General features: G+C 42.8%; 1 protein-coding gene across 3 annotated transcripts in view; it reads left to right on the top strand.

Moving 5' to 3' along the window:
- SHTN1 (shootin 1) overlaps positions 1-24,630 on the top strand; it is a 101,003-nt gene that overhangs the window by 48,887 nt on the left and 27,486 nt on the right. For all 3 annotated transcript variants that reach the window (XM_019459569.2, XM_019459568.2, XM_019459570.2), the window contains 5 exons: positions 4,834-4,980; positions 8,355-8,508; positions 10,212-10,311; positions 15,397-15,479; positions 21,708-21,817. In XM_019459569.2, coding sequence (XP_019315114.1) covers positions 4,834-4,980; positions 8,355-8,508; positions 10,212-10,311; positions 15,397-15,479; positions 21,708-21,817 — 594 coding nt within the window. The remainder of the gene's footprint in view (positions 1-4,833; positions 4,981-8,354; positions 8,509-10,211; positions 10,312-15,396; positions 15,480-21,707; positions 21,818-24,630) is intronic.

Here is a 24,630-nt window from a genome sequence, read left to right as displayed (position 1 = left end):
CTCTCGAATGTAGCTGTGCTAGCAATGAACTCTGTGAAAGGTTTCGTCCGAGACGTGAATTTGAAACATTATGATTCATTTTATTCAGAGAGTTTAATGAAAGGTGAGTAAAAATTGTTCTCTTGTTACTTGGAAGAAAGAGAAAAGAATTGAAGTGTGTCAGAGCCCTTCGGAAAAGCTACAGCGATGTAAATAATGGCACCAGGTAAACAGCTGAGGGGGAGCGAGAGTAGGGATGATGTGAAGACGCCTCCACCGTAAAACTGAAAAGGTTGGCTTGTTTTCGACCCGAATGCCAGCGTCTGATTTTGAGAGACATTTTCACTTTTACATCTGTTGTTCGTGGAACAATATTAGAATACAAAGCAGCTCGAAGGAAACTTGAAGGCCACGCAGCAGCAGAGAAGATAGACGGGAGAAGCAGGATTCCGCTAAGAATATGAAAATGAGTGGTGGACCCTGCCCTTCACCTGGTAGTGATGGGCGGAAACGCGACGCTGACCTGTGACCCCGGCACGAGGAGACGGAGGTGGGAGGAGGGAGAGCAAGGGCACTTACTGGTGCCCTCAGTACTTGCAGTGGTGCTCGATGTTTTTTTATAGTATCTACATTCGACGTGCACAATAGCGAGAAGAAAACTGTTCGTTTTTTTTTTTTTTTTTCAAAATATGGTCAGACTGGAAGCCATATACCTTCCCCTTTGCACGGTTGACAGACTCTCAGCTTTTCCACGGAAAACTACTGCTCAACAGTGCATGACTTGATTTAACAAGAGAAGTAGCTCTTTTGCATTTTGGTTTTTAGTGCATTTAGCAAACATCTTCAGAAGCCAGTGTCTGTGCTCATGGAGGGGTGGGGGGACTATAATGGCGAAGGAAGCAGCTATGACCCCTGCCCTTCTGGAGCTTAAGGTCTGGAGCCTTAGAATTCAATAGTTAACTTACTTCATGTTTTTAACCACAAAAGGAATGCATATACCTTGTAAAAAATACAAACAGTTCTAAAATGTGTAGAGTAAAAAAATGGGGAGTTTTCTCCACACTCCTACTTCTACCTGTCCATTAAAAAAAAGTGCATGTGGGGGTACCCGGGTGGCTCAGTGAATTAAGTGTCCGACTTCAGCTCAGGTCATGATCTCACGGTGCGTGGGTTTGAGGCCTGCGTTGAGCTCTGTGCTGACTGCTCAGAGTCTGGAGCCTGCTTTGGATTCTGTGTCCCTACCTCTCTCTGCCGCACCCCCCCCCCTCAAAAATAAAATAAATAAGCATGCAAGTTAGTGGGTCACAACCAGAATTTCTTTTTTAAAAAATGCATATGCACGTACACACATGGGAATATTACTCAGCCATAAAGAAGAATGAGATCTTGCCATTTGTGACAGCATGGATGGATCTAGAGGGTATTAGGTTAAGTGAAGTAAGTCAGAGAAAGACAAATATGATTTCACCTATGTGTGGAATCTAAACAATACCAACACAAAAGCAGAAACAGACCCATAAATACAGAGAACAGACTGGTGGTTGCCAGAGGGGAGGGAGCATGAGGGGATGGAAAAAATGGGTGAAAAAAAAGGCAACATAGAAAAACAAAACAAAAACAGGACCCTCCCTCAATAAGGAAGAAACAGCCAGTTGTCTTCCTGTGTTAAATTTTTGTGTTTTCTTCAATGTAATTTCCTTTTTTTAATAGAAACAGTATTTTTTCTTTTTTTTTTAAAGTTTATTTATTTACTTAGAGAGTACATGCGGGTGATCAGGGGAGGGGCAGAGAGAGAGGGAAGGAGAGAATCTCCAGCAGGCTCCATGTTATCAGCACAGAGCTTGATACGGGGCTTGATCTTACAAACTCTGAGATCATGACCTGAACTGAAATCAAGAGTCAGAGACAACTGACTAAGCCACCCAAGTGCTCCGATGTAATTTTAGTTTTTAATGAAAGATTTTCCTGTACTTTTTGAATATAGTTTTTCTTGCTAGTCAGTGTAGTTTTCCTTATTGGAAAGCATGGGTGCCTCATTCAGAGCGTAGTCTGGATATACTAGGGGACTGTTGTGTAATCGGTTCTGTTCTTCTCCCAGACAACTCAGCTGATATTTAATATTCTCCCGGAAAGAATGAATTATATATTAATGACACAAGCTTTTCTTCTCTTTTTCATTCTTTGAAAAGATTTATGAAATTCCTCCAAAATTCTGGAACCTATGTTTGTGTGATAAGAGACTAACCTCTCTAACCCTAGCTGTCAAGTTCTTATCATAGTTAAAAGCCAAAGTCATAGGCGTTTGGTCACTGAATTTCCTTTAAACACATCGTTAGAAGGCGTTGTGTAGAATATTTCATGTTAGTGTCTTCAAGTCTAGAAAAAGTCAGACTAAGTCTTTTCACGTTACCATCGTTACCTAGGGGAATTTATTTTCTGTATGTTCTTTTCATTGTATGCTTTTACTATTTAGGGATTGTTACAGGGTTTTGAGAAAGAAATTCACATTATTAACATCCCCAAGACATAATCCTCACCTTTTCTTTTCAAAAGAACCAAGTTGAGATAATTTTTGATCGTGTAAATTTGAACAAGTTTTCCCAAGTGCTGTGTAGGGAAGGAGAGCTGTGTCTTTCCCCCAAGAGAGAACGGGAGCTCAGAGAAGCAGTGCAGTGAGAGGGACACAGCCGTGCCTTGACTGACGACGGTGGCCTGTGCCCAGCACTGTTTGTCTGCTGAATTCACCGGCTCTGTCCTGGTCGCCCACACCAACTGCTGCCTCTCTTTCTGCTCCTGGCCACCAAGCACTCTTGGGAAAAGCCCTCACTTGCCGGAAAGCCAGAGAACTCAGTGACTCTGGCGGCTATTTTCAGGCCTTCCTGTTTCCTCTCTAAGGTATTTGCTAAGACACCGGCAAGGGACCCCAATCAAGTTGAGTTTTAAGAGGGGAAAAATGGCTTAAAACATTACTGTAATAGTAATAGTAGCAATAATAATAATAATAATAATAATAATAATAATAATGTTTTAAGAGGGGAAGATGCCTTAAAACATTACTGTAATAATAGTAAAAAGTTTTAAGAGGGGAAAATGCCTTAAAACATTAATAATAATAATAATAATAATAATGTTTTAAGAGGGGGAAAATGCCTTAAAACATTACTGTAATTCTGTAACTCAGAATAGCTCATTTCGATTATACTGCTGGTTTCAGATGCCAAACCTGGATGGCTCTTCCCTAGCATGGCGATGCCTCTGACCTCACCGTCCTGGTGCGCAGCACCTATGCGTGTGCACACACGCCCATTCCCTCACGCCTCCTCGGCACATTCCATTCTTACGCAGGAATGAGCTGTCTGGTGGAAGGCGAATGCTAGTTTTACTTTCAAATGCCTTTAAGAATCTCAAACTCTGGGGGCGCCTGGGTGGCTCAGTCGGTTAAGCGGCCGGCTTCGGCTCAGGTCATGATCTCGCGGTCCGTGAGTTCGAGCCCCGCGTCGGGCTCTGTGCTGACAGCTCAGAGCCTGGAGCCTGTTTCAGATTCTGTGTCTCCCTCTCTCTGCCCCTCCCCTGTTCACGCTCTATCTCTCACTGTCTCAAAAGTAAATAAAACGTTCAAAAAAAATTAAAAAAAAAAAAAGAATCTGAAACTCTGAATCTCTACTATAATAACATGGGCCTGATTTCAGAGTTTATGAAACATTTCATGTGTAGAATCACCTGGTGGCTAACGTGTGGAGGGATATTAAGGAAAAGAAGCAACAGGTTCATAGAGAATAACGTCGTATTCAAAAATGTAACGTTGTGAAGACTAGGTGAATAAGGTATGTAAGTTGCTTAGTAAAGCGGCCAGTAAACATTAATGTACCTTTTCCCATTTCTTCTTGACCCCCCTAACTTAACTACTTTTATCACTGGGGAAAAGCTAATTGGTTTAAAACAAAACATTAGGTTTAGTAAATATCAGAGGAAGGAGGTTAGCCAGGTGGTTGAGAGCTTAGGCCTCGAAATCAGACAGATCTTAGCTTAAATCCTGGTTTTGCCACTTTCATGTGTTCTTGGGAAAGTTGCTTAACCTCTCTGACTTCAGTTACCTTATTAGTAAAAATGAGATACTAATGGCATCTACTTGACAGTGTTGTTCTAGGGATTAGATGATGTGATACGTGTGAAATCAACACCGCATCTATCACATAGTGTTAGCTCTTCAAGGAAGAAGTATTTAACTCATAGGATTTATGTAAGGATTAAAATAACACGTATAAAGTATTTAGTAGAGTACTTGGTATAAGATAAGTTCTTAATAACTCTTAGTCAGGACTATTAAGTATTAATGTATTTTGAAACAATAAAACAACGAAAAACTGAGGTATAAAATAAGACTCATTTATTGCCTATATGCCTAATTGGGGCAAGGGTGAAGGTCCTTGAAGACAGCATCAAAGTTATGGTTGAAATCATAGGGGTCATTACTTCTAGAACTATGATACTGTACCATTCAGCAATCGTCTTTAACTTTTTAAAAAATGTTTATTTATTTTTGAGAAAGAGAGAGAGAGAGAGAGAGAGAGAGAGAACACAAGTGGGGGAGGGGCAGAGAGAGAAGGAGAGAGAACCCTAAGCAGGCTCCAACCTGTCAGTGCAGAGCCTGACGTGGGGCTCGATCTCGCAAACCACGGGATCATGACCTGAGCCAAAACTAAGAGTCAGATGGTCAGCTGACTGAGCCACCCAGGTGTCCCACCTTTAATTTTTTAACAGAAGCTCCACGTGCTTTCCTGTGGCTCTGGTTTCGGTTGGGGAGATACGCGAGATTGATTGGCACGTATATCTTTTTGTCCTTCCCTCTTACAGATGTTCATCGAACAGAACAAGCTCAAGAGACAGAGCCATCTTCTGCTGCAGAGCTCTGCCCCTGACCAGCAGCTGTTGAAAGCTTTAGAAGAAAATGCAAAACTTGTCCAGCAACTTGAAGAAGAGAGAATTCAGCATCAGAAAAAGGTAACAGATTTTCTTCTGGAGTCTGGATACACACCAACCTGCAAGAGAGGGCTCAATGCAGTCACCTAGGTAGAGTTCCCTCCTTGGCATTAGTGAGTCTTTCCAGTCTTCTCGTTTTTTAGAAAAATGTCACCAGCAAATGAAGTTAATTTAGTGCCCAGTTGAAGATTTAGAGCGCACTATCCCAGACTTCATAATGATCTTTAAACCGTCCAAAGGACTGAAGAAACGAGGGAAAGAGAGAGCACTCAAAAAGAGCTTGGTTAAGGCCCAGAAAGCACGGTTGGGACATCTGCGAGTTGATTGTGTTTCTGGAGACCGCGTACACCGCGAGAAGTGTGTTTGTCTCGGAGAGCTCATTGGAAGGCATGGGTTTTGTTCAAAGAGGGAGGGAGCGTCCATGTTAGTAGTGATTGTTTGCTTAGAGAAAATTTCCGATTTTGTAAAACTCGCACAAATATATATGTTTAAAGACTTCCCAAGTGGTTATTTCATTTTGTCCGAGTGGAGCGATTCCAGCTGACACGGCCCACCTTCCTGCGCCAGGCAGAAAACATCGTCATCCCGCTGGGTGAGAGAGAGGAGGCGGGAGGGGTGGGCAGGCGAAGAGGTGGAACAAAGACTGTGAAGTTAAAGAAACCACTTAAGAAAAATTACATCAATATTTATACTACTCACAGCGTACCTCGTTTGTCAAGAAAAGCTTGTTGGCTGCCGTTTTATCATCACCTGTCAAAGTCTCTCTCAGCGATAATATTGACGTTTAATCCTCGGAAGTTTCTGGAGTTTTCACAAAGTTGGTCATGAGGCAGAGTTGATTTTTTTTTTCCCCCTCAGTAAGGAATGTTGGTGTATGCGTAGAACCTCCAGATGAGTGGAGAGTGGCAGCGGTTGTCCCTGGGGGGAGAGCTAGGGAATAGAGCGGGGAGGAGAGAATTTTTTTCTTTTTTTCTTTTGGTCCCCACGTGCAGGAATTACCATTTCAAATAAAGAGAGGGAGGATAAAAGAAGGGTTATGTTCATTCGGCTGGTGTTGGAGTTGTCTCAGTTTTGAAAAGTCTTAACTAGCTGTAGTTAGCGCATTTAGTAAATAACATGGGCCTAGAGCCAACCGAATTGACGTGAGGTGTGGGATTCAGCCACTGTATATGTACCTTGTCGGGGTAGGAAGAGAGAATAGGTGATACTAAATTTGAGCACATCGTGAATGCAGTTGTAGCAATCAGGACTTGTAAGGCGGTTACGCTAGAATATATACTTCCTCTGGGTGGTCTTTCATGCGTGTGGTCTTAAGTGGCTCTCCCCTGTCTGTGGGATCCCCTGCAGACTTCCCAGCAATCTTTTAAACGCTGTGTTGTTTTCACGATGATAAGAACAACACATACTTCATCTAATGAACAAACTTTTAAAATGCGGTACAAGTTAAAGAAGAAATGAAGATTACCCAAGAATTCCATATTTTGGTACCTATCCAAGCTTTATGCAAATAGAGAATTTTATGAAGATAGTTTAAATGGGATAATACCGTGCATACTGTTCTACAATCTGATTTTTTTTTTCCAGCTGGTAACGTATCATCCTGTGTCAGTGTGTAGTGAGCTGTGTGATTTTAAATGGTTGTATATAGGACCTCATTTAGTGAACACGCTATGATTCCTTAAATCGATAATATTGGTGGATATTTATTTTCAATTCTTCCCTGTTACTAAGAACACTGTAGTGAACATATTTGAATATGTATCTTACTATTTCTTTTTTTTTTTTAATTTTTTTTTAATGTTTATTTATTTTTGAGACAGAGAGAGACAGAGCATGAATGGGGGAGGGGCAGAGAGAGAGGGAGACACAGAATTGGAAGCAGGCTCCAGGCTCTGAGCCATCAGCCCAGAGCCTGATGCGGGGCTCAAACTCATGAACTGCGAGATGGTGACCTGAGCTGAAGTCAGACGCTCAACCGACTGAGCCACCCAGGCACCCCTCTTTTTTTTTTTTTTTTTTTAAGATTTTTGTGAAGTTTATTTATTTTGAGAGAGAGAGAGGAAAAGACAGCCTGCATGAGCAAGTGGGTGAGGGGAAGAGAGAGAAGGAGAGAGAGAGAATCCCAGGTAGATTCTGTAATAGCAGCACAGATCCTGACGCAGGGCTCAATCTCACAAACTGCAAGATCATGACCTGGGCCGATCTCAAGAGTCAAACACTTAACGAATTGAGCCACCCAGGCACCCCATCTTACTATTTCTTTAAGGCAAATTTTAAAAGTAGTATTGCTGAATCAAATGGTCTTTCTTTCTTTTCTTTTCTTTCTTTCTTATTTTAGAGAGAGAGCGAGAGAGCGAGCATGCATGAATGGGAGGAGGGTCAGAGAGAAAAAATCTTAAATTTTTTTTAATATTTATTTATTTTTGAGAGAGACAGAGACAGAATGTGAGTGGGTTAGGGGCAGAGAGAGAGAGAGAGAGAGAGAGAGAGAGGGAGACACAGAACCCGAAGCAGACTCCAGGCTCTGAGCTGTCAGCAAAGCCCGATGCGGGGCTCGAACTCACAAGCTGTGAGATCATGACCTGAGCCGAAGTCAGATGCTCAACTGACTAAGCCACCCAGGCGCCCCCAGAGAGAAAGAATCTTAAGCAGGCTCCATGCTGAGCATGGAGCCTGACTTGGAACTCGATCCCACAGCCTGGGAATCATGACCTGAGCCAAATTCAAGAGTCGGTCGCTTAACCAACTGAACCACCCAGGCACCCCTCTTTCTTCTTTTTTTGTTTTTGTTTGTTTTTTTTTTTTTTCAACGTTTTTTATTTATTTTTGGGACAGAGAGAGACAGAGCATGAACGGGGGAGGGGCAGAGAGAGAGGGAGACACAGAATTAGAAACAGGCTCCAGGCTCCGAGCCATCAGCCCAGAGCCCGACGCGGGGCTGGAACTCACGGACCGCGAGATCGTGACCTGGCTGAAGTCGGACGCTTAACCGACTGCGCCACCCAGGCGCCCCTTCTTTTTTTGTTTTTTAAAGGTTTTTGATACTTGTTACCTAATTGTCCCCCAAGGGCTCTTTTTCATGCTACTTTAATGTTCTCTTGAAAATGGGTATGAAAGTAATAATCTGTTTTAAATGAATTTCATAGGTATTATTTTACCTTTTTGACCCATGTTTAAACATTTAATTATCTGGGATATTAAGTCTCCAATAAATTTATATCGATTCACATAGCTGGTATTTTAAGTATTGACTGTACTCTAGGATTTGGGTGGTTTTTAGGATGGATTGGAGTCTCTTTGCCATGAATTGGAAAGTAAAGGGAAACAATGATGTTTTTCCCCTTTATTTTTGCTTGACAAAGGAAAGACTGTAAAGTTCTGTTTATAAATTCCAGGTGAAGGACTTAGAGGAGCAGCTAGAAAACGGAGCACTCCACAGAGAGATACGCAACCTTAAACAGCAGCTGGGGCTTCTGGAAGAAGATAAGAAGGAATTGGAATTGAAATACCAGAATTCTGAGGAGAAAGCCAGAGATTTAAAGCATTCCGGTAAAAGCATCAAGTGGGCTCCCGCGTCTTAGCAGTCTGTGAATTCCCCACGCCCAGCCCCAAGCCGGGCCGGTAGCGAGTCCAGAACCCTTGCCCAGTGCTTGAAAACGCAGTTGAATACTCAACTGCAGTTGAGTCGAATGGCCACTGTTCTCCAATGATCCGCGAGCCCTTAGGCCTCTGTTTTGGACTCCGTGTTCGTGAGCTTCACGTACAGAATTAAGAGACAAAGATACCGCTAATATGAGAAGACCAACATTTCAGCATTTCTCAGGGCTTCAGATAGGAGTGTTCGTGGAGTTCGTACGTTGTTCATTTTAGGGCGCGTTTCTAAGAAGAATTCAGCTTTAAAGGTTCATACAGCCCTCGTGTTTGGTGTCTAATTATACCCATGAACTAATACTTCCAGTATCACAGCTAACAATAAAATGGGCAACAATATGTATATTAAGTGGAAAAACTTTTAAAACACCAGGGGATATTTAAATCAAAGGATTTATTCAGTCAGTTCTAAGAAGGCTTGACAGGAATGTGTGAATTGGATTATTCCACTGGGATAAGTAATAAGTTTCTGTCGGAAGGTAGGTGATTTAAGGAGGCAGGCCATTCCCTTTTATAACAGCTTCAATATTCACTTCAGCTTTTCGGTTAATTTTATACTAGAATTTCGAAATCTGTATGGAAGAACCATGTAGGCTTTTTTTTTCCCTTTGAAAAGGATTCAATGCTTTCTAACCCACAATGAAAATGAACCACAATTTATCTTTTTAATTTGATGTAAAATTAAGAAGTATTCCATTCTTTTTAAGTGAATACCCAGGCAGCCTGTGGCCAAAGCCAGCTTGGTTATATATGTAGAAACAAATAGGCAGACCACTGGGGGTGCAGTCATTCATGGAGAGAGGACTGGCTGGGGACAGAGAGAGCCATTCCTGAGTCCAAACAGTATTCAGTGCCTAGAGCCTATCAGAGCCCATGTTAGAGGTATTCGCATCTGTGGTACACATTGAACTCGAGCTTCTTGAACTCAGAGTCTGTGTCTTTGCACAGCACCAAGCATGGACCCTTTCACACTGTTGGTGCTTAAATACCTGTTTCGTTCATGACGTGAATGCATCGAATGGATAAATTGTATTTCCAGAATGCTCCTTCGCTTTTTGCAAACAGTTTCTGAAGTTAACAGACCTTTGAGAGTCTGAGTCTGGCTAAAATCAAGAACTCGAGGATTTGCAATTTTTGAAGGAAATTAAGTGGTGGGGGAAAGCGTGCTATTCAAATTCATACTGAATGCCATCTTTAAAATTAATGCCCGGTCTGTACATTTTAAAAGTCCAGTATTAACAATTTCTTAGTGTTTGAGTGGCGTTCCATTTTAACAAATATTTCTTCAGCCTACTCAGTCCTTACTTCCCGCCCGTCCAGCATTGTCCCGAGTTTATTTTTCTTTCCCATAGTTGTATGTGTAGCCACAAGACAGTCATGTTTTCTTGTAACCTGTGTAAGGCCTCTCTCGCATTAGCGGGGGCAGCCTGGAGCATAAACATGTTAAGACGTTCTGCAGTTTCCTACTGAGATTTCTAACTTTGCCCGAATAGAAGGAACTTGATTTTGAGAGAGGCTGTGTGTTTTCATCTCTGTGGGGAAAAGGTGTTGTGTTAAGTTGCCCGTTTCGGCTCTTTTCTGAACGCTTGCTCTCTGTGCAGTTGACGAGCTCCAGAAGCGGGTGAACCAGTCCGAGAATTCGGTACCTCCTCCGCCGCCGCCTCCACCGCCGCTTCCCCCTCCTCCTCCCAACCCCATCCGGTAAGCGCCTGCGGGAGGACCTCTTGGCATCAATGCCCTGCCTTGTCTGAGAACCTGAAGTTGATGTGAGCGGTAGCCCTTCTTTACAAACAAGCAAACTGCTGTCTTTGCCTCATTGGAGGAGTGGGTAGTAAAAACTCAGAAACGCTGAAACTTATCAGCTGGTACTTCTCTCAGCAGATTTTTGCAAAGGCCGATGTATCACTCCCGTCTTGTAATCTATATAGAAAGGGCAGAGACAGTCCTGTGGCCTACCCTGTTCTCCTGCCCGGGATGTTCTGATTCCACGTGGATGTCCCAAACCCAGGAGCCAAGACATTTGTGTAAAAAGTCGGATGCTTCAGTTGTAAAATTTCACTCCACGATGCTGGGATTTCCGTTAAGTGGAAGACCAAGAAATTTTGAGCCTTTCTCGGGTGTTTTTCCCTTTTCGCATCCTGATCTGAATTTGAAAAGCTCCGGTTTATTCATTTACTTTAAAAATCAAAGTACTAAATGAAACAAAAATTTATCAGTAGTAATTGTCACAGACTAGTAATTAAGCTAAAAGTGCTCATTATGTTTTATCCCTGACCTCACATTTAAACCTTTAATAATGCCGAGAGAAGAACGTTCCATAAGAAGAAGAAATTACGTTTACGTTCTTGTGATAGAGAATCATCTGTGCAGACAAGAATTCACTTTTTCTGAAGCCTGAGCTGACTTGATGGTCCCGAGTGGCTGAATTAAGCACAATAGACCCTAGAGTCAAATATCGCCTCCTGCGGTTGGTGCTTCATTCTGACGCCCCGCATTACGTCAGACAACCTGTTTGCCCTGGTGACAGCTTACCTCCTCATGTCATGATGCTGGCTGCTTCTGTATAATTTATTCTGGAACAGATGGAATTTAAATTTTTGCTAGCGTTTTTTTTTTTTTTGTTTTTTTGTTTTTACCTTTCATTAACTCATGTGTTTTGTTTAATCCTTTCACCCGGAGAGGCCATTTATTCACACTTTGCACCTTTGCTGCTCCGTCTGAATAGAAAGTGTAGCATTTTCCTCCCACATGACTATGAAAATGGGACTTTGCCTTTTAAAAAGATTCTCATTAGTTTTCCTTACTGAGTAGGGGATGACATAATCTACTTTAAGCCATTGAAGTAGTCAAGGCAAAATAATTTTTACATGTGATCGGTCCGAGAGTCAATTGAAAGAATTTCAGGTATTTTCAATTCTTTTCTGTCCCGGGTAGCTAAATCTGTTGGAGATATTCTGAATTTGACATTTAAAATAGGAAATTCATCACTTTGATCTTTCTCTAAGGTGTAGAATTTTGAGCCGATAAGAAAGGTCACTTCTGTCTACGAGGAGGGAGAATTGTGAAGAAAGTGATTATAGTCTTGCCGTTGGCCTTTAATTTTTAGTCTAACAAATCTTGAAGCCCTTGGAATTAAAAGTAAAGTGTAACCTAAATAGAATATTTTCCCAAAGAGCACTTTATAGTTATACTGAGAAATGAATGTAGGACTCAGACTATGTATGTCTAAAGCGTGAGCTCTTTTTTATAAGGCCCTTTAAAGAAAATTTTCATTGAATAACATGAATGATTCTTATTATAAGATGAATTTAAGTAGCGTAAGATGTAATTTCTCAGTAGAAAGAAATTTTTTTTGGTAAGGAGTACTTTCTTGTCAAAGAAATATATTTGCATGTGTATTGAGTTTCATTGGACTTTGAATCCACAAATCAAGGTTTTCTAACTTTGTTCCTCAGCCATTTGTTTTACCCCGACATAGATCATGAATATAAATGAAAGCAGAAAAAAAAAAAAAGACGAGGGCCTGCTCCTTTGACCCAGGGGACAGGTGGGAGAGAGGAAAGTGAGGAAGAAGGCATACGTTGGTCATGTTTTATAGGCAGTGGTGAACGCAGGAGAGGTCCTGGGCAGGCATGGCTCACGGGGAAGAGTTGGGTGTATTGGTGTATTAGTCGGCATTCTCCAGAGAAACAGAACCTGTAGGGGTGTGTGTATATACCTATGTACATGTATGTGTATACATCATATACATTCACATAAAAGATTTATTCCACGGAATTGGTTCACGTGATTATGGACTATGACAAGTCCCGGGGTGGGTTGGAAAGAGAGCCAACAAGGAGAGCCTAGGCTGTGGTTTCAGTCTGAAGGTCAGTCAGCCTCCAGACCTAGGAAGGGCAGTGTTTCAGTCTGAGTCTGGAAGCAGGAAAAAGCAGACATCCTAATTTCAAGGCCAGAGGGCAGAAGGAATTCTGTCTTACTTGGGCAGTGGTCACCCTTTTGTTCTATTGAGGCCTTCAACTGATGCCCACCCACATTACTGACAGCAGTTTGCTTTACTCAGGCTTCCAATCTAAATGTTAGTCTTATCCAAAAACCCTCACAGAAACACCCAGAATAATGTTTGACCCCATATCTGAATATCTCATGACCCAGTCAGACTGACTCAAAATTAACTATCACAGTGGGCATGAGAAACACTTATTAAAGAATTTCAAGGTCGATGCCTTCCACTGAACCATTCAGTGTTTGGGAGCTCTTGCTTGAAGCTTTTATCCATTCAGTTGAACTGGCTGTGAAATGGGGCAGTTTTAGCCAGAGGTTTGGATTATTGGTCCCAAATGCCTTGTCCTGGTGTTCTCATCTGGCCTGGGAGACCTACTTTATCTGTAACCTAAGCCCCGTCTTGACAGAGGGCTCTTTTTTAATATTACGGATGATGCTTCTCTGGGTACCATATAAGTCTCCCAACTGTACTTCAATTCAGAATAAAGTTAATGCTTTCTGTCATCTACTTAGGTGCTTTACTTCATTTATGTAAATATACACATATTTCGAACAGTACAAATAACTTCCTGCTTTGTAATCTTTACGTACGATAATTCAACACTGAAAATTTCAGAACCAGAAATGGGTTCATTACAGAGTGTTGTGAGAGAGTAAGGGGAGGCCCCCACCTGGGGACAACCCTCTCCAAGCCCCCTTCTGCCATGGAATGTTAACCCTTAGACATCGAATATCCCTTGCCCTCAGTCACAAAATGGGAAAAATTAGCAAAAAAAGTTTGCATTATTTCATTTCTCCCAACTTTTGGAATAAAATATGCTTGTTTTAAAGTTCTGTGTAAATAAGGATTTCTAACTCCTTGGGAACATAATTTAATTCCATTTGGGGCCACCGTGAGTCCAAAGAAGACAAACTAAATGAAATCAAAGGTCCACTGACTGATTTTTTCCAGTTGGTAAGTTCTAAAAGCCTCACAGGGTCAAGCAGAACGTAGTGCTTTCTTTTCAGTGTGCTTTGCGAGAGACTGTTCGGTGTGTTTGGGAGTTTTCATAAAAGGCAGTTTGAGGATTAATAATAAATCTAAAGGCAGAAGTAAGAAATAGAAACATCTGAAAAATTACGGTCATTAGGAAACACTGAGTTGTTCTGTCCTCAGCCAAGTATTGCTGTGTGTGCCCAGGCATCCCTTTTCCTAGAGGCAACACTATGCCTTCCCAGCTTGGCCTCCTCAGGACGATTGTGTCCAATCCAGTTTATCACACAGAGGACATTGATAATGTAGTTGAAGGAATTCAAGAATTCTCGGTCCATTTGGTTTTTTTGGTGAACTATTTTGAGGGGGAATGATAACATATATAGAAGTGTGCACCAACTTATGTACAGTTTAAAAGTAATATAAAGCGAATACCCATGTGTTCACCATCCAAATCAAGAAATAGAAAAATACTGGCCTAGAGTCTTATCCTTTTATCCCTTTTTGAAAGAAAAAAAATTTCTTGCCTACATATATATCCCTAAACTCCTATAAATATACATATGGGTTTTTTTCCTGACTATATGATTAGAATTTTTCTGTTTGCATTTGAGTCTCGTTCTTTTTACTCTACATTATTTTGCAAGATTCATCCGTGTTATCTTGTGTAGCTGAACTTCATCCATATTCATGGATACATAATCCATTTTATGAATGTCTCCGTGTGCTTATCCATTATGGTGCTTATAGACATTTGCGTTATTACCAGTTCAAGGAAATTATGGAAATTCTACATGAACATTCTCGTACGTGCATCCTGGTGTACAAGAGCTTGCATTTCTGTAAGATCCACGGAAGTGGAATCGCTGGCTCCTAGGATGTGTGTATCTTCAGCTCCACAGGATGATGCCAGTTTTCCAAAGTGGTATTGTCAGTTGCTACACTGTCTTCAGTTTGAGAATTCCTGTTATTCCACAAACCTACCAATGCTTGATATTATCAGACTTAGCGTTTCTTGCCCATTTGATGACAGTGTAACTAAATCAGTGTGGGTTTCATTTGTGTTTTCCTAGTCACTAATGAAGTCAAGCACTTTTTCTGTATGTGTTTGGGAAGTTAGGACATCTTCATTTATGGAGTTTCAAGGCTTCTGTCGATTTTTTCTGTAGGATTGCCTGCTTTTTCTCATTGATCTGTAGAGTTTCTTTTTTATTCTTTATGGTGTCTTTTATTACATGGAGATCTTAAAATTTTAATGTGGTCAAATTTGTCATGATTTGGATTTTGTACAGATTTTAAAAACATGGGCCAGAGAGACTGTGGTCTAAATGTATTTTATCCCTTAAGTATCTGGTCTGTGTCATTCAGATTCAGAGATTTTTATGCCCATATTTCACAAATAGATATTTACTGAGAGCATCCCCTAATTCTTTCAGCCTTCCCTTTCCCTCAAATGTATTACATAGATGGCTGTTTCTGAACTTGGGGTATGGATATTGACACTGTTTTCTGTATTTGTTTTACTTTGCATCATATTGGTAATTATAGTGGCCCCCTTCTTTGAGTAATTAATTTGCTTTGAATAATTAGATGGTTTCATGCAGAAAGGGATGAGACATCTTTCTCTTCCCTAAAGTGATGAAAAGTTTAATAACTTACTAAAAGTGGTAAATAGACTCCTAAATTCTGGCATTTACGTACCTTGAGAAGAATTGGATTTTTACTGATTATTTTGAATCAGTACATTTTATTTCTTGGATCATCAAGCACCCAGTAACCTCCTGTTATTCTTCTTCTTTCTCCCAAAGATCCCTCATGTCCATGATCCGGAAGCGATCCCATCCCAGCGGCAGTAGTGCTAAGAAAGAAAAAGCAGCTCAACCAGAAACAAGTAATTCTCACCCCGTTTGGTTTGCTTTCAGTGGTTTTAGCCCAGTTTTTCGGCAACATACGTCCTTTTTGAGTTCTTTGACCATGAGCGGTTTGGGGAGAAATGTGAACTTAACAGCTGATAAGAAGGAACAAGATGTCGCTGCCTTTAAGCAGCTCATTGTCTAGATCACGTCCCTGTAACGTGCATTCTGCTGGGATGTGTCTTTACAGGATGGGGCAGTTTACAGGCTGATGTGTTAAGGAAAGAGAGGGAGTGATTCCAGGTGAGGGGTTTGGGGAGGGGTTTTTAGAGTTGATAGCAAGTGAGCTGAACCTTGATCAGGCACCTGCTGTCTGCTGGTGCCGTGCTGTGTACTAGAGACAGAAGACATAGAAGCTACATTGAGTGGGGGAGACAGGAAGTAAACAAGGGTGATCACTTGGAGGAAGAGCAGAGGTTTCTAAGAAAGGATGGAGGCGGGCTGCCGGTTTCAGGAAGCGATGCCTATGCTGGGCAGTTTGGATTTAGGAAGTCGGGGTGAGGGTATTTAGAATAAAAGTTCACGTAGAGGGGCAACAGATTCAAGGTCCAAAGAGGGGAGGGAGCTTGGCCTATCAGGAAACTGAACAAAGGTTGGTATTTCTGGAACATGGGGTGCGAGAGAGGAGCTGTGAGCCAGATTATGGAGGCTGTGGTCAAGGTTTCAAAATGTATCCTAAGGGCAGTAGGAGTTTTAAGTAGGGGTGTGACATGATGAGATGGGTCTTATTAAAGACATCCCGCTGTCGGCAGCAAGAGGAGAGAGAGCAGACCGCAGAGGAATGAGGGGATGAGGAGAGGCTGTCCGGCATTCAGATGCCGGCTGGCTCAGATGAGGGGAGGGTGGTTGCAGTAGAGACACAAAGAAGTGGCAAATGCAGGAGCGACTCTGGGAGGTGCGATTCCCAGGACTCTGGCTCACTGGAGTGGGAGAAGTGGAAGATCACATGAAGAGACGGGAGTGGAGGAAGAAGGGCTTGCCTTTGCATCGAGCAGAGGCACTGGGCGGCCAGGAGTAGAGTCATCGGCTCACAGGGCTGCGGGCAGGGGTGCGCAGCCACACGGAGAGCAACGGAGACCAGGAGAACCCACACGAAGCTCAGCACGTTTGCTCAGCAGCTGTTAGTTGCAAAGCGTGGTGGATTTGCCCGGTTCGAGCCCAGGCTGGTACAGACTTCTTGGCCCCCTTTTCCTACCCCCCAGGTTCATTGATCCAGGCCAGCCGCTTTCCTGCCACTGGCAGGGTGACATTCTCAGATCCGTTGTCCCACGTTCTGTGACAGTGCTACGCTTCTCACTGCATCAGAATAGAGTCCAGACCCTGTAGGCTGCTTATCGATGGTTCTCTGCTGTTACCTCAGCCTCATTTGTCTACATCTGCTCCTCCTTACGACTGGACCATTACCTCGAGGCCCCCTATGCGCTTGCTCTGTCTTTCCTCCTTCCGGCATTGCCTGCTGCCTTTAGTCTATTCAGAGCTTTCTCTGGCAAGGGGTTCTAATTCTGCCTCTCCTGTGCAGGTTCCAGGCTCTTCCTCCACTCCCACTTATTTTTTTTTTAATGTTTATTTAGTTCTGAGAGAGAGAGACAGAGCGTGAGTGGGGGAGGGGCAGAGAGAGCAGGAGACACAGAATCTGAAGCAGGCTCCAGGCTCTGAGCTGTCAGCACAGAGCCCTATGTGGGGCTCAAATCCCTGAACTGTGAGATTGTAACCTGAGCTGAAGTTGGACGCTTAACCGACTGAGCCACCCTTATTTATGAGTGTTGGCTCATTGCTCTGTGTTGCTATAGCTTTTTGCTTCGGATTTTGTAATGTCCCATCCCCCAGCCTCTGCTGTGGTGTTTGCGTTATTTCCACATCTCTCCTCCTGAAGAGATTGCAAGCTCTTTGAGGGCTTACTCCTGTCTGCAGGTCTCCCACAGCTTATATGCATCTTCAATGAATCCAGGTTTAGACCCGACCCTATCTTTCTTAGCCGGAACCTCGCAGCACCATTACAAATGAAAGCTGTGTTTCAATCTTGTTTTGGGACAGTTGGTAAGTCTTAGAGGGTTGGCAGGGCAGTCAGCATAAAATGATTTCCCCGTCTAAGTAAATTACATTATTAGCTTGTCAACCCCCACAGCACCCTTAAAGTTAAAACAAAACAAAAAAAATGTTCTGAGCTTCTTAACCCCCAGTGTCAGAAACCATACAGTTTTCCTTGAAATGAAAGTGATATTTCATTTACAATTCATGAAATGGGGCAGTAGTCTCTCCCTCATTCTTGAGCTATTGGATTATTACCTGGGATATCACGTTACTGATCCAGAAGTCGCTCATGAGATTTTAAACTGAAGCCACCCTAAAACTATACTGCCTTAAGTGATATGGACCGCAGCCATACGTGGTTGGAGCTTCTCTCTGTCTGGCAAGGTATTTATTTATAGTGACTTGTTAGTAGTTCAAACTGAAAGCTAGTTGTTAAATGAATAAATCAACAGTGATTAAATGCATGATGAGTAAGTACAGAGCATCAGACATTGGGGTCGTCTGTAACACCTTGGAGTTTGCATTTATAAGTAGAGACCAGTCTTACTAACGGTATTATCTTTTGTTAGCATCTTATGGTGGCTTTCACTAGCCACTTGATATGCTTCTCAGAGCTGATGAATGAAGAAACTGTTATTACCAATGGCTCTTAAAAAGCTTGATTGTAGGGGCGCCTGGGTGGCTCAGTCAGTTAAGCAGCTGACTTTGGCTCAGGTCATGATCTCGCGGTCCGTGAGTTCGAGCCCCGCGTCAGGCTCTGTGCTGACAGCTCAGAGCCTGGAGCCTGTTGCAGATTCTGTGTCTCCCTCTCTCTGACCCTCCCCTATTCATGCTCTGTCTCTCTCTGTCTCAAAAATAAATAAACGTTAAAAAAAAGATTGTAGGGGAAGGTCTGTGGAATATTCTAGAAGTAGTTTTTAGGTCAAATATAAGAAATAACAAACTTTGAAGTTAATAACTCTAATTTTGATAAGAATGCATTTATTGAACAAGTTCTGAGATTTCAGAGGTATGCTTGCTGTTTTGTCATATATTTAGGTCATTAATATGTTGGTATTGTCTTACCTCAGTTTGCTAACCTGCTGAATGGAGAAAATCGTAGTTCCTATTTCATAGGGTGCTTGTGAGAATTAACGAGTCTCCTAACATGTAAACGGTTTAGAGTAGTACCGAGCATATAGAAAGTACTCAAAATATTAGCTTAAAAAAACAAACAAAAAAAAGGACAAGGTTCCAGCTACCCTTTGAGGGGTAGTAGTCCTCATTCGGGAGGCTCTTGTAATCACTGTAGTTAAGGGAATATCCTTAACTTTATGACCTTACGTCACATTCAAACTCATTCAACCATGATGCGTTGTTTAGAAATTTTGTCCATCGTGGTGGCATAAGATTCTTTTTAAATGCCTTTTAGAAAATGTTAGTGAAAGAGAAAAGTAATCCTGTGGAATTTAAAAAAAATCATTTTCCTTTCTTGTAGGTAATAACAAAAGGTTTTATTGAGCAACAAGGTGATGGTTTTGTCTGTGGGTCTTTTCTTTGAGGAACGAACTTATTTTTCAAGTGGGTCTTAAACTTTAAGCCTCAATTAATTACATGTAGCTTTCTGATCCAAGACTGACCTCGAAGCACTAACTCAAAGAACATTTGATTTGATTTTCCTGTGGCAGTTCGGTGACATTAGACCTGTTGTCTTCATTGGTCCCTTTTCTTTAATCTCCAGCATCCTGCATATTTCTATTGTCCTTCTGATTACATGCTTTTGTGAGACAATTACCAACTGCGGGATCGCAGAAAGAATTACAAAACATGCCATGAGCTCTCTGTAGGTGATTCTTGCAGATTTATTAGAACTGCTTAATAATTGAGAAGTTCGTATAGATTGCTTTTTGCTAGTTCAAAAACAGGGTTGGTGAGAGAGAAAGCTTGTGTAGCTAACCTAGCGTTGCCCTTGTATTGTGCCCGCGTAGGGGATCTGATAAGAGTGATTTCTTTTTCTTAAGACCAATTAAGCCTTTACCTTTGAAAAAGACTAAGAAATTAAAGCCCGGTTTATAATCTGTACACAATCCAGATAGTGGTACTTCTCTGAATTATCACTATGATTCTGGCAAGCAAAAATAAGAAACTACTTTAAATTCCTGTTATGTTAGATGCTGCAGCAGATTTGAATGGTGTTGACCATAATTCTCCATCTGTCTGCCTTAATTAGTTTTTGTATGGTGCATTTAATTGGGTTTCAGTCATTCCTTACAGAGTGCTAATCTGTTTGTCGGCAGTGTTCCTGTTGCCATGCAGCTCTTCTTAAGGCTCACTCCAAATGGCAGGCTTTCTGAAAATCAAATGGTTTTTTTTAGGATTAAAAAAAAAAATTCCAAGGAATAACTTCCATACCCATACCAGGTGCTCGAATGGCAGACCTGGGTTTGTGTCTCCCCTGACTTTGAATAGGGTCAGCCAAGGCACTGCATGGTGCATAATGGGTATTCAGATACCGAACGAGTGAGTGAGTGAATGAATGAGTGAAGGAGTAAATCTCTATCCCGAGTAATATTCTTATCTGTCCCCTTGTTGATTGGGGAGCCGTCAGCAGAAGCTGCCTGAGAAAATGCTACTTAAAGGCATACAGTTGATCAACCCACAGTCTTGCCTTCTTTCATTTATTGGCTTTGTTGCCATGTTTCCCATGTTGCCTGGTGAAGGGTGCTTCCTTGCCATCTGGATCTGAAAAATGCTATTTGGGTATTGAGAACTTTTCATTCCCAGCATTTCAGTGGCCTGTGGAGATGACAGGACCCTATCTGAAGTCAGGACTGTACCAGAAGACCTAGGTTGTTTGATGAATAGAGCAGTGATCCTGTCACTGAGGTGCTGCTGAGGTGAGGATGGTAGAACCTTCTGGATTCATCTAGTTTCTCCCCTAGGCACGATGTACGAGGAGTAGCGACTCTGTGTTAGCGTGAAGGCCATGTGGCAGAAAAGGAAGCCATAACGTAGGCCTCATTAGTGCAAAGCCCAACACTCCTGTCCATTGGCTTGGGGTCATTGTTATGATGGCCTCCATTTACAAGTTGTCCTTTGGGATTTGGTTATTCCTGCTCAAATAGCAAAAATATTAATAGCCATGTAAAGCCAAAACTTGAATAAGTCATTCAGCAGGTAGAGACCTGCTGAGTGCCTACCATATGCCCCACACTGTGGAGTGTTCCAGAGAGCCCAAGTGGAAGGTCTTTATGAGGTATTTAAACTTAAATATATCGGTTGCAGTGAATGAGGCGGGTGTAAACACAAGATCTACAATGGCATTAATGGTGATAAATGTTCCAAACGTGATTCAGTGCCTTCTTTGGTCAAGCTGTTGTGCAAGAGACAGATTTCATGATTCTAGTCAATAGCGTTAAGCCCACCTCAGCTATATTCATCTAATTGATGCATATTTCAGCAGCTTCATTGTTTTTGTAGCAAAATCGTGCAAAGGTTAGACAATAGACAGTTGAAATTTTTAAAATCAAATTTAATTACTTAATTGCAATCATTTCTGGGTGTGTGTTTTCTTTTAACATTGACAGTTTTAAAAGACTTGAAAAAGGGTTGTGTGAATGTTTCCTTCCGTTGTGATTCCTAAATAAAAGATGGCAATTTAAAAATAGATTTCACCTATTTGCTATTCATCTTCTGACTGTGGCAAGTTAACAGATCTCTTTCATCTTTTATTTTCAAATGGGCTTTTTGATAGTTATTCCTTCTTTGGGCTGATTCCTTTGACATAGGATGTTATAAGTTCTAAAAACATCACGGAGGCAAAGATGAATGATTATTTGGGGTACAAAGCTGGAGAAATGCAAGTCTATCATTATGCTGACAAATGGAACCAAATTCTGTTCACTTATTTAACAGAGATGAGCCAATATTGACTTCCAGGCTACAAATTAGACCTCAGATTTTAGAACTGTATTTCTAAGAAACAGATGTTTTATTATAGGATTTTTTTTAATTAAAAAAAAAAGTGTGGCTACCTGGTAGCTGCTAACCTCTGTAAATTGTTACCTGATGTTTTGTGATTTGGTCTGAAAAAGCACTGTGGTTAATTACAACGTGCAGGTTTCCTAAGTCACCAAAAATAGCAAGTAGCTGTTTTCCTGTAACATAAGATGATTTACATGTGTGTTCTTTGATAGCCGAAGAAGTCACGGATCTGAAGAGGCAAGCCGTCGAAGAGATGATGGATAGAATTAAAAAGGGAGTTCATCTTAGGCCAGTGAATCAGACAGCTAGACCCAAGGCAAAGGTACGGAATGACTAATTCTTCCCCTCCCGTGATGTTTCCTTTCGCAAGTGTACAAGTTCCAAGTTTGATGAAAGCCGCATCAGGACTGACTGTGAAATCTTGGGATGAGACTGATGTGTCGTAAAAGCCTTTACTTTTCTACAAACACATTTCAGGAGAACTCTGAGCCACCGTTGACCTAAATCCCTGTAGACAGAAAGTGGGGGCATCTGGCTGGCTCAGTCAGTAGAGCAAGTGACTGTTGATCTCAGGGTTGTGAGTTCGAGCTCCACACTGGTTGTAGAGATTACTTAAGCAGGGTGCCCTCCTCTGCTTGATCTGAACGGTTATGCCAAACAAATAATTATTACACCCTTTCTTTTCTTTAATTCCTGGTTCTTTTGTGTAATTCAACAAGTATTTATTGAGTATCTGCTCTGTGCCAGGTACTGTTCAGGCACTGGAGATAAAGCAGTAAACAAAGGAGACAAAAATCCTTGCCTTCCTGAGGCTTCCGTTTGAGTGTGAAGTGGAGGAGGGCTGGGTGGGCAGGTGGCATCACATGATGATGTCAGAACAGACCTAAGCCGACTTCTGAAAAACGGTGAGGTTCATAGGATTGTTTTTACTAATTTTACAAACCTGTTCCAGGACAGTGTGAGGAAAAAATTTTGTGTGTATCTATCACCAGCCGTCTTCCAAACTAGACCACAGTGAGCGCCAAGGTCTATGGAAGCACCTAGAATCTAGTTCAGTGCCTCTGTCTCTTTGTAGGTGTGTCCCATTTAAACAGACCCAAGAACAGAGTTTTTGGTGTTTGTCTTGAGAAATGTTTTTTCGTTTCCTTCCTGTAAAAAAGCATCATCAGGTTGGTCCTCTTTCTTCTTCTTCTTTTAAACCAAACTTTAAGGCTCTTTCTGACTCTCACGGATGCCCCCGTTCACCTGCTTCAGTGTCCCCAAGGAGCACGACTGTTGGGTGCAAATTCTGCTGGCCTTAGTAGTTGCCACTTGGTCACAGGCAGGCGAGGTAGCCGGGCAAGGCGGGGGTTGTCGTGCCCCGGGCTGTCCACAGAAAGGGGGATGGAAAGAGGGCAAAATACCCCACTGGGAGAGTAGATTCCCGTCCAGTGAAATGGAAGCTTTGGCCAGCCGCGTGGAGTGCCGGTCTGTGCTGTGCTCTGGGAGCCATTCTCCAGGTAAGGGATAGGGTGTAGACAGTCTGGCACGAGTGTTGAGCGCTGGTGTCTGGTGTGTGGAGCGTCCCGTTGCTGGAGGTGGGGCCGGGCCCTCTCCCCTGCTTCCCAGGCCCAACTCTCCCCGGAACGGGCGGAGCCCCGGCCCTCTCCGACCCACGGGACTGTTGTCGGGCTCACACGGACCGAAGCGTGGAACCACTTGAGAGTGGGGGCTCTAAGGGGAATCTTTGAAACGAAGTCATATTTGAGACTTTCAAGTCACAACTATTTTGAAAAGAATAAGCTAAACCAAACGGACTAGAGGAAAACACGGCATCCTAAAGAAACAAAATTAGTTTAGAGAGAAAAACGTCGAGAACGTGTTAAATCCTAAGCCGTCGCTGTTGCGGATGTCCCTTCGTTCTCAGAGTATCACTTTGTCCTTCTTCTTTCCTGCCCTGCCTCTTCCAACAGTTACACATTAGTTAATGTCAGTTCAAACTGGAGAACAACTGCTCAAGATCAGTGGACGACTGGGTTTTCCGCCGGTAATCCTTAAATCACGTAGATGTAGTGCTGAATGACCTGGTCAGTAACCCTGGAAACAAGCCACTGCATGCGCCTCCAGACACCCCCGCCCCCACCCCCACCCCCAGGGCCTCGGTGCTTTCCTGCAAGGTCACGAGCTATGAGAGTGCTTGCCGGCCAGGCTCGCCCAGGCTCCTGCCTTCGCCCAGGGCGCCCGAGTGGCACGTAGCCCCGGGCACTTGTTCAGCCGTCATCGCCCGAACAGTTTACCTGCAGAAGTCAAGCCTGCCTTAAGAATACTAATTTAACTGCATCTTTTCTAAATTCCTTGACATTTGTTGTTGATACCGTTGTGGTTATAATTAGTGTCTTAGAGCTTTTGACTGGCACTTAGGACTGGCGCTGGTGGCATGCGTATTTCCCAGAAAGCGCAGGCTGCGAAAGTTGAATGTCTTGGTCTAATCCGTACATGAGCAGCAAACCTCTCTCTCCCTCCCTTCCCCCCCATCCTCCCCTTTCTACCTCTCCCTCCCCACTCCCTCTTTCCCTCTCACTGTCCACTTTTAAAAAATTGGAACAGGATCTTATTCTTTCAATAACTTTTGAGAGGAAAGGGTTATAGGTCGCTGTTAATCACTTCCCATTTCTTGATGCGAGAGAAATTAGCTTTGCCTCTTTTCCAGGAACCAGAGGCCAGGGAGTCCCCCGCAGGCTTTCTCTTCATCTCCGTCCCCTGTGGAAGGAAGTGGGACAGGGGAGGAGATCACGGGTCTTTCTTTGAAAACCTCATGCTAGATTTTCCCTCCGGTGAATTAGTGGAGGGATCCACGGAGACTGTGAGGGAGTGAGGGGCGGGCAGACATTACCCAGAACTGCATTTCAAATCGCTGTGTTCACGGTGTGGCCAGAAGAGAAGCCCTCTGAGCTTTCTAACCGCTTCGGTAGCCGGTGATGCTAACGTTCTCCCCTGAAGCCCGGTTCTTGGCCGACCCCTGCCCCTGGCTCCGTCCTGAGATCCCCGCAGCAGGCCCCGCGGCCTCTGCCTGGAGCTGTCGGAGCTGAGAGAGGTTTCTGCCCTGTCGCTTGCTTCCTGCTCTGTGCTGCTGCCTTCCTGGTCGTCGCTCGCTGT

The sequence above is a fragment of the Panthera pardus genome, unplaced genomic scaffold (genome assembly GCF_024362965.1).
Source record: "Panthera pardus isolate Hobbes unplaced genomic scaffold, ASM2436296v1 HiC_scaffold_22, whole genome shotgun sequence".
Classification (NCBI taxonomy): Eukaryota; Metazoa; Chordata; class Mammalia; order Carnivora; family Felidae; genus Panthera; species Panthera pardus.
Note: the sequence above shows the minus strand (reverse complement) of the source record. Positions and strands in the feature narration are given on the sequence as shown.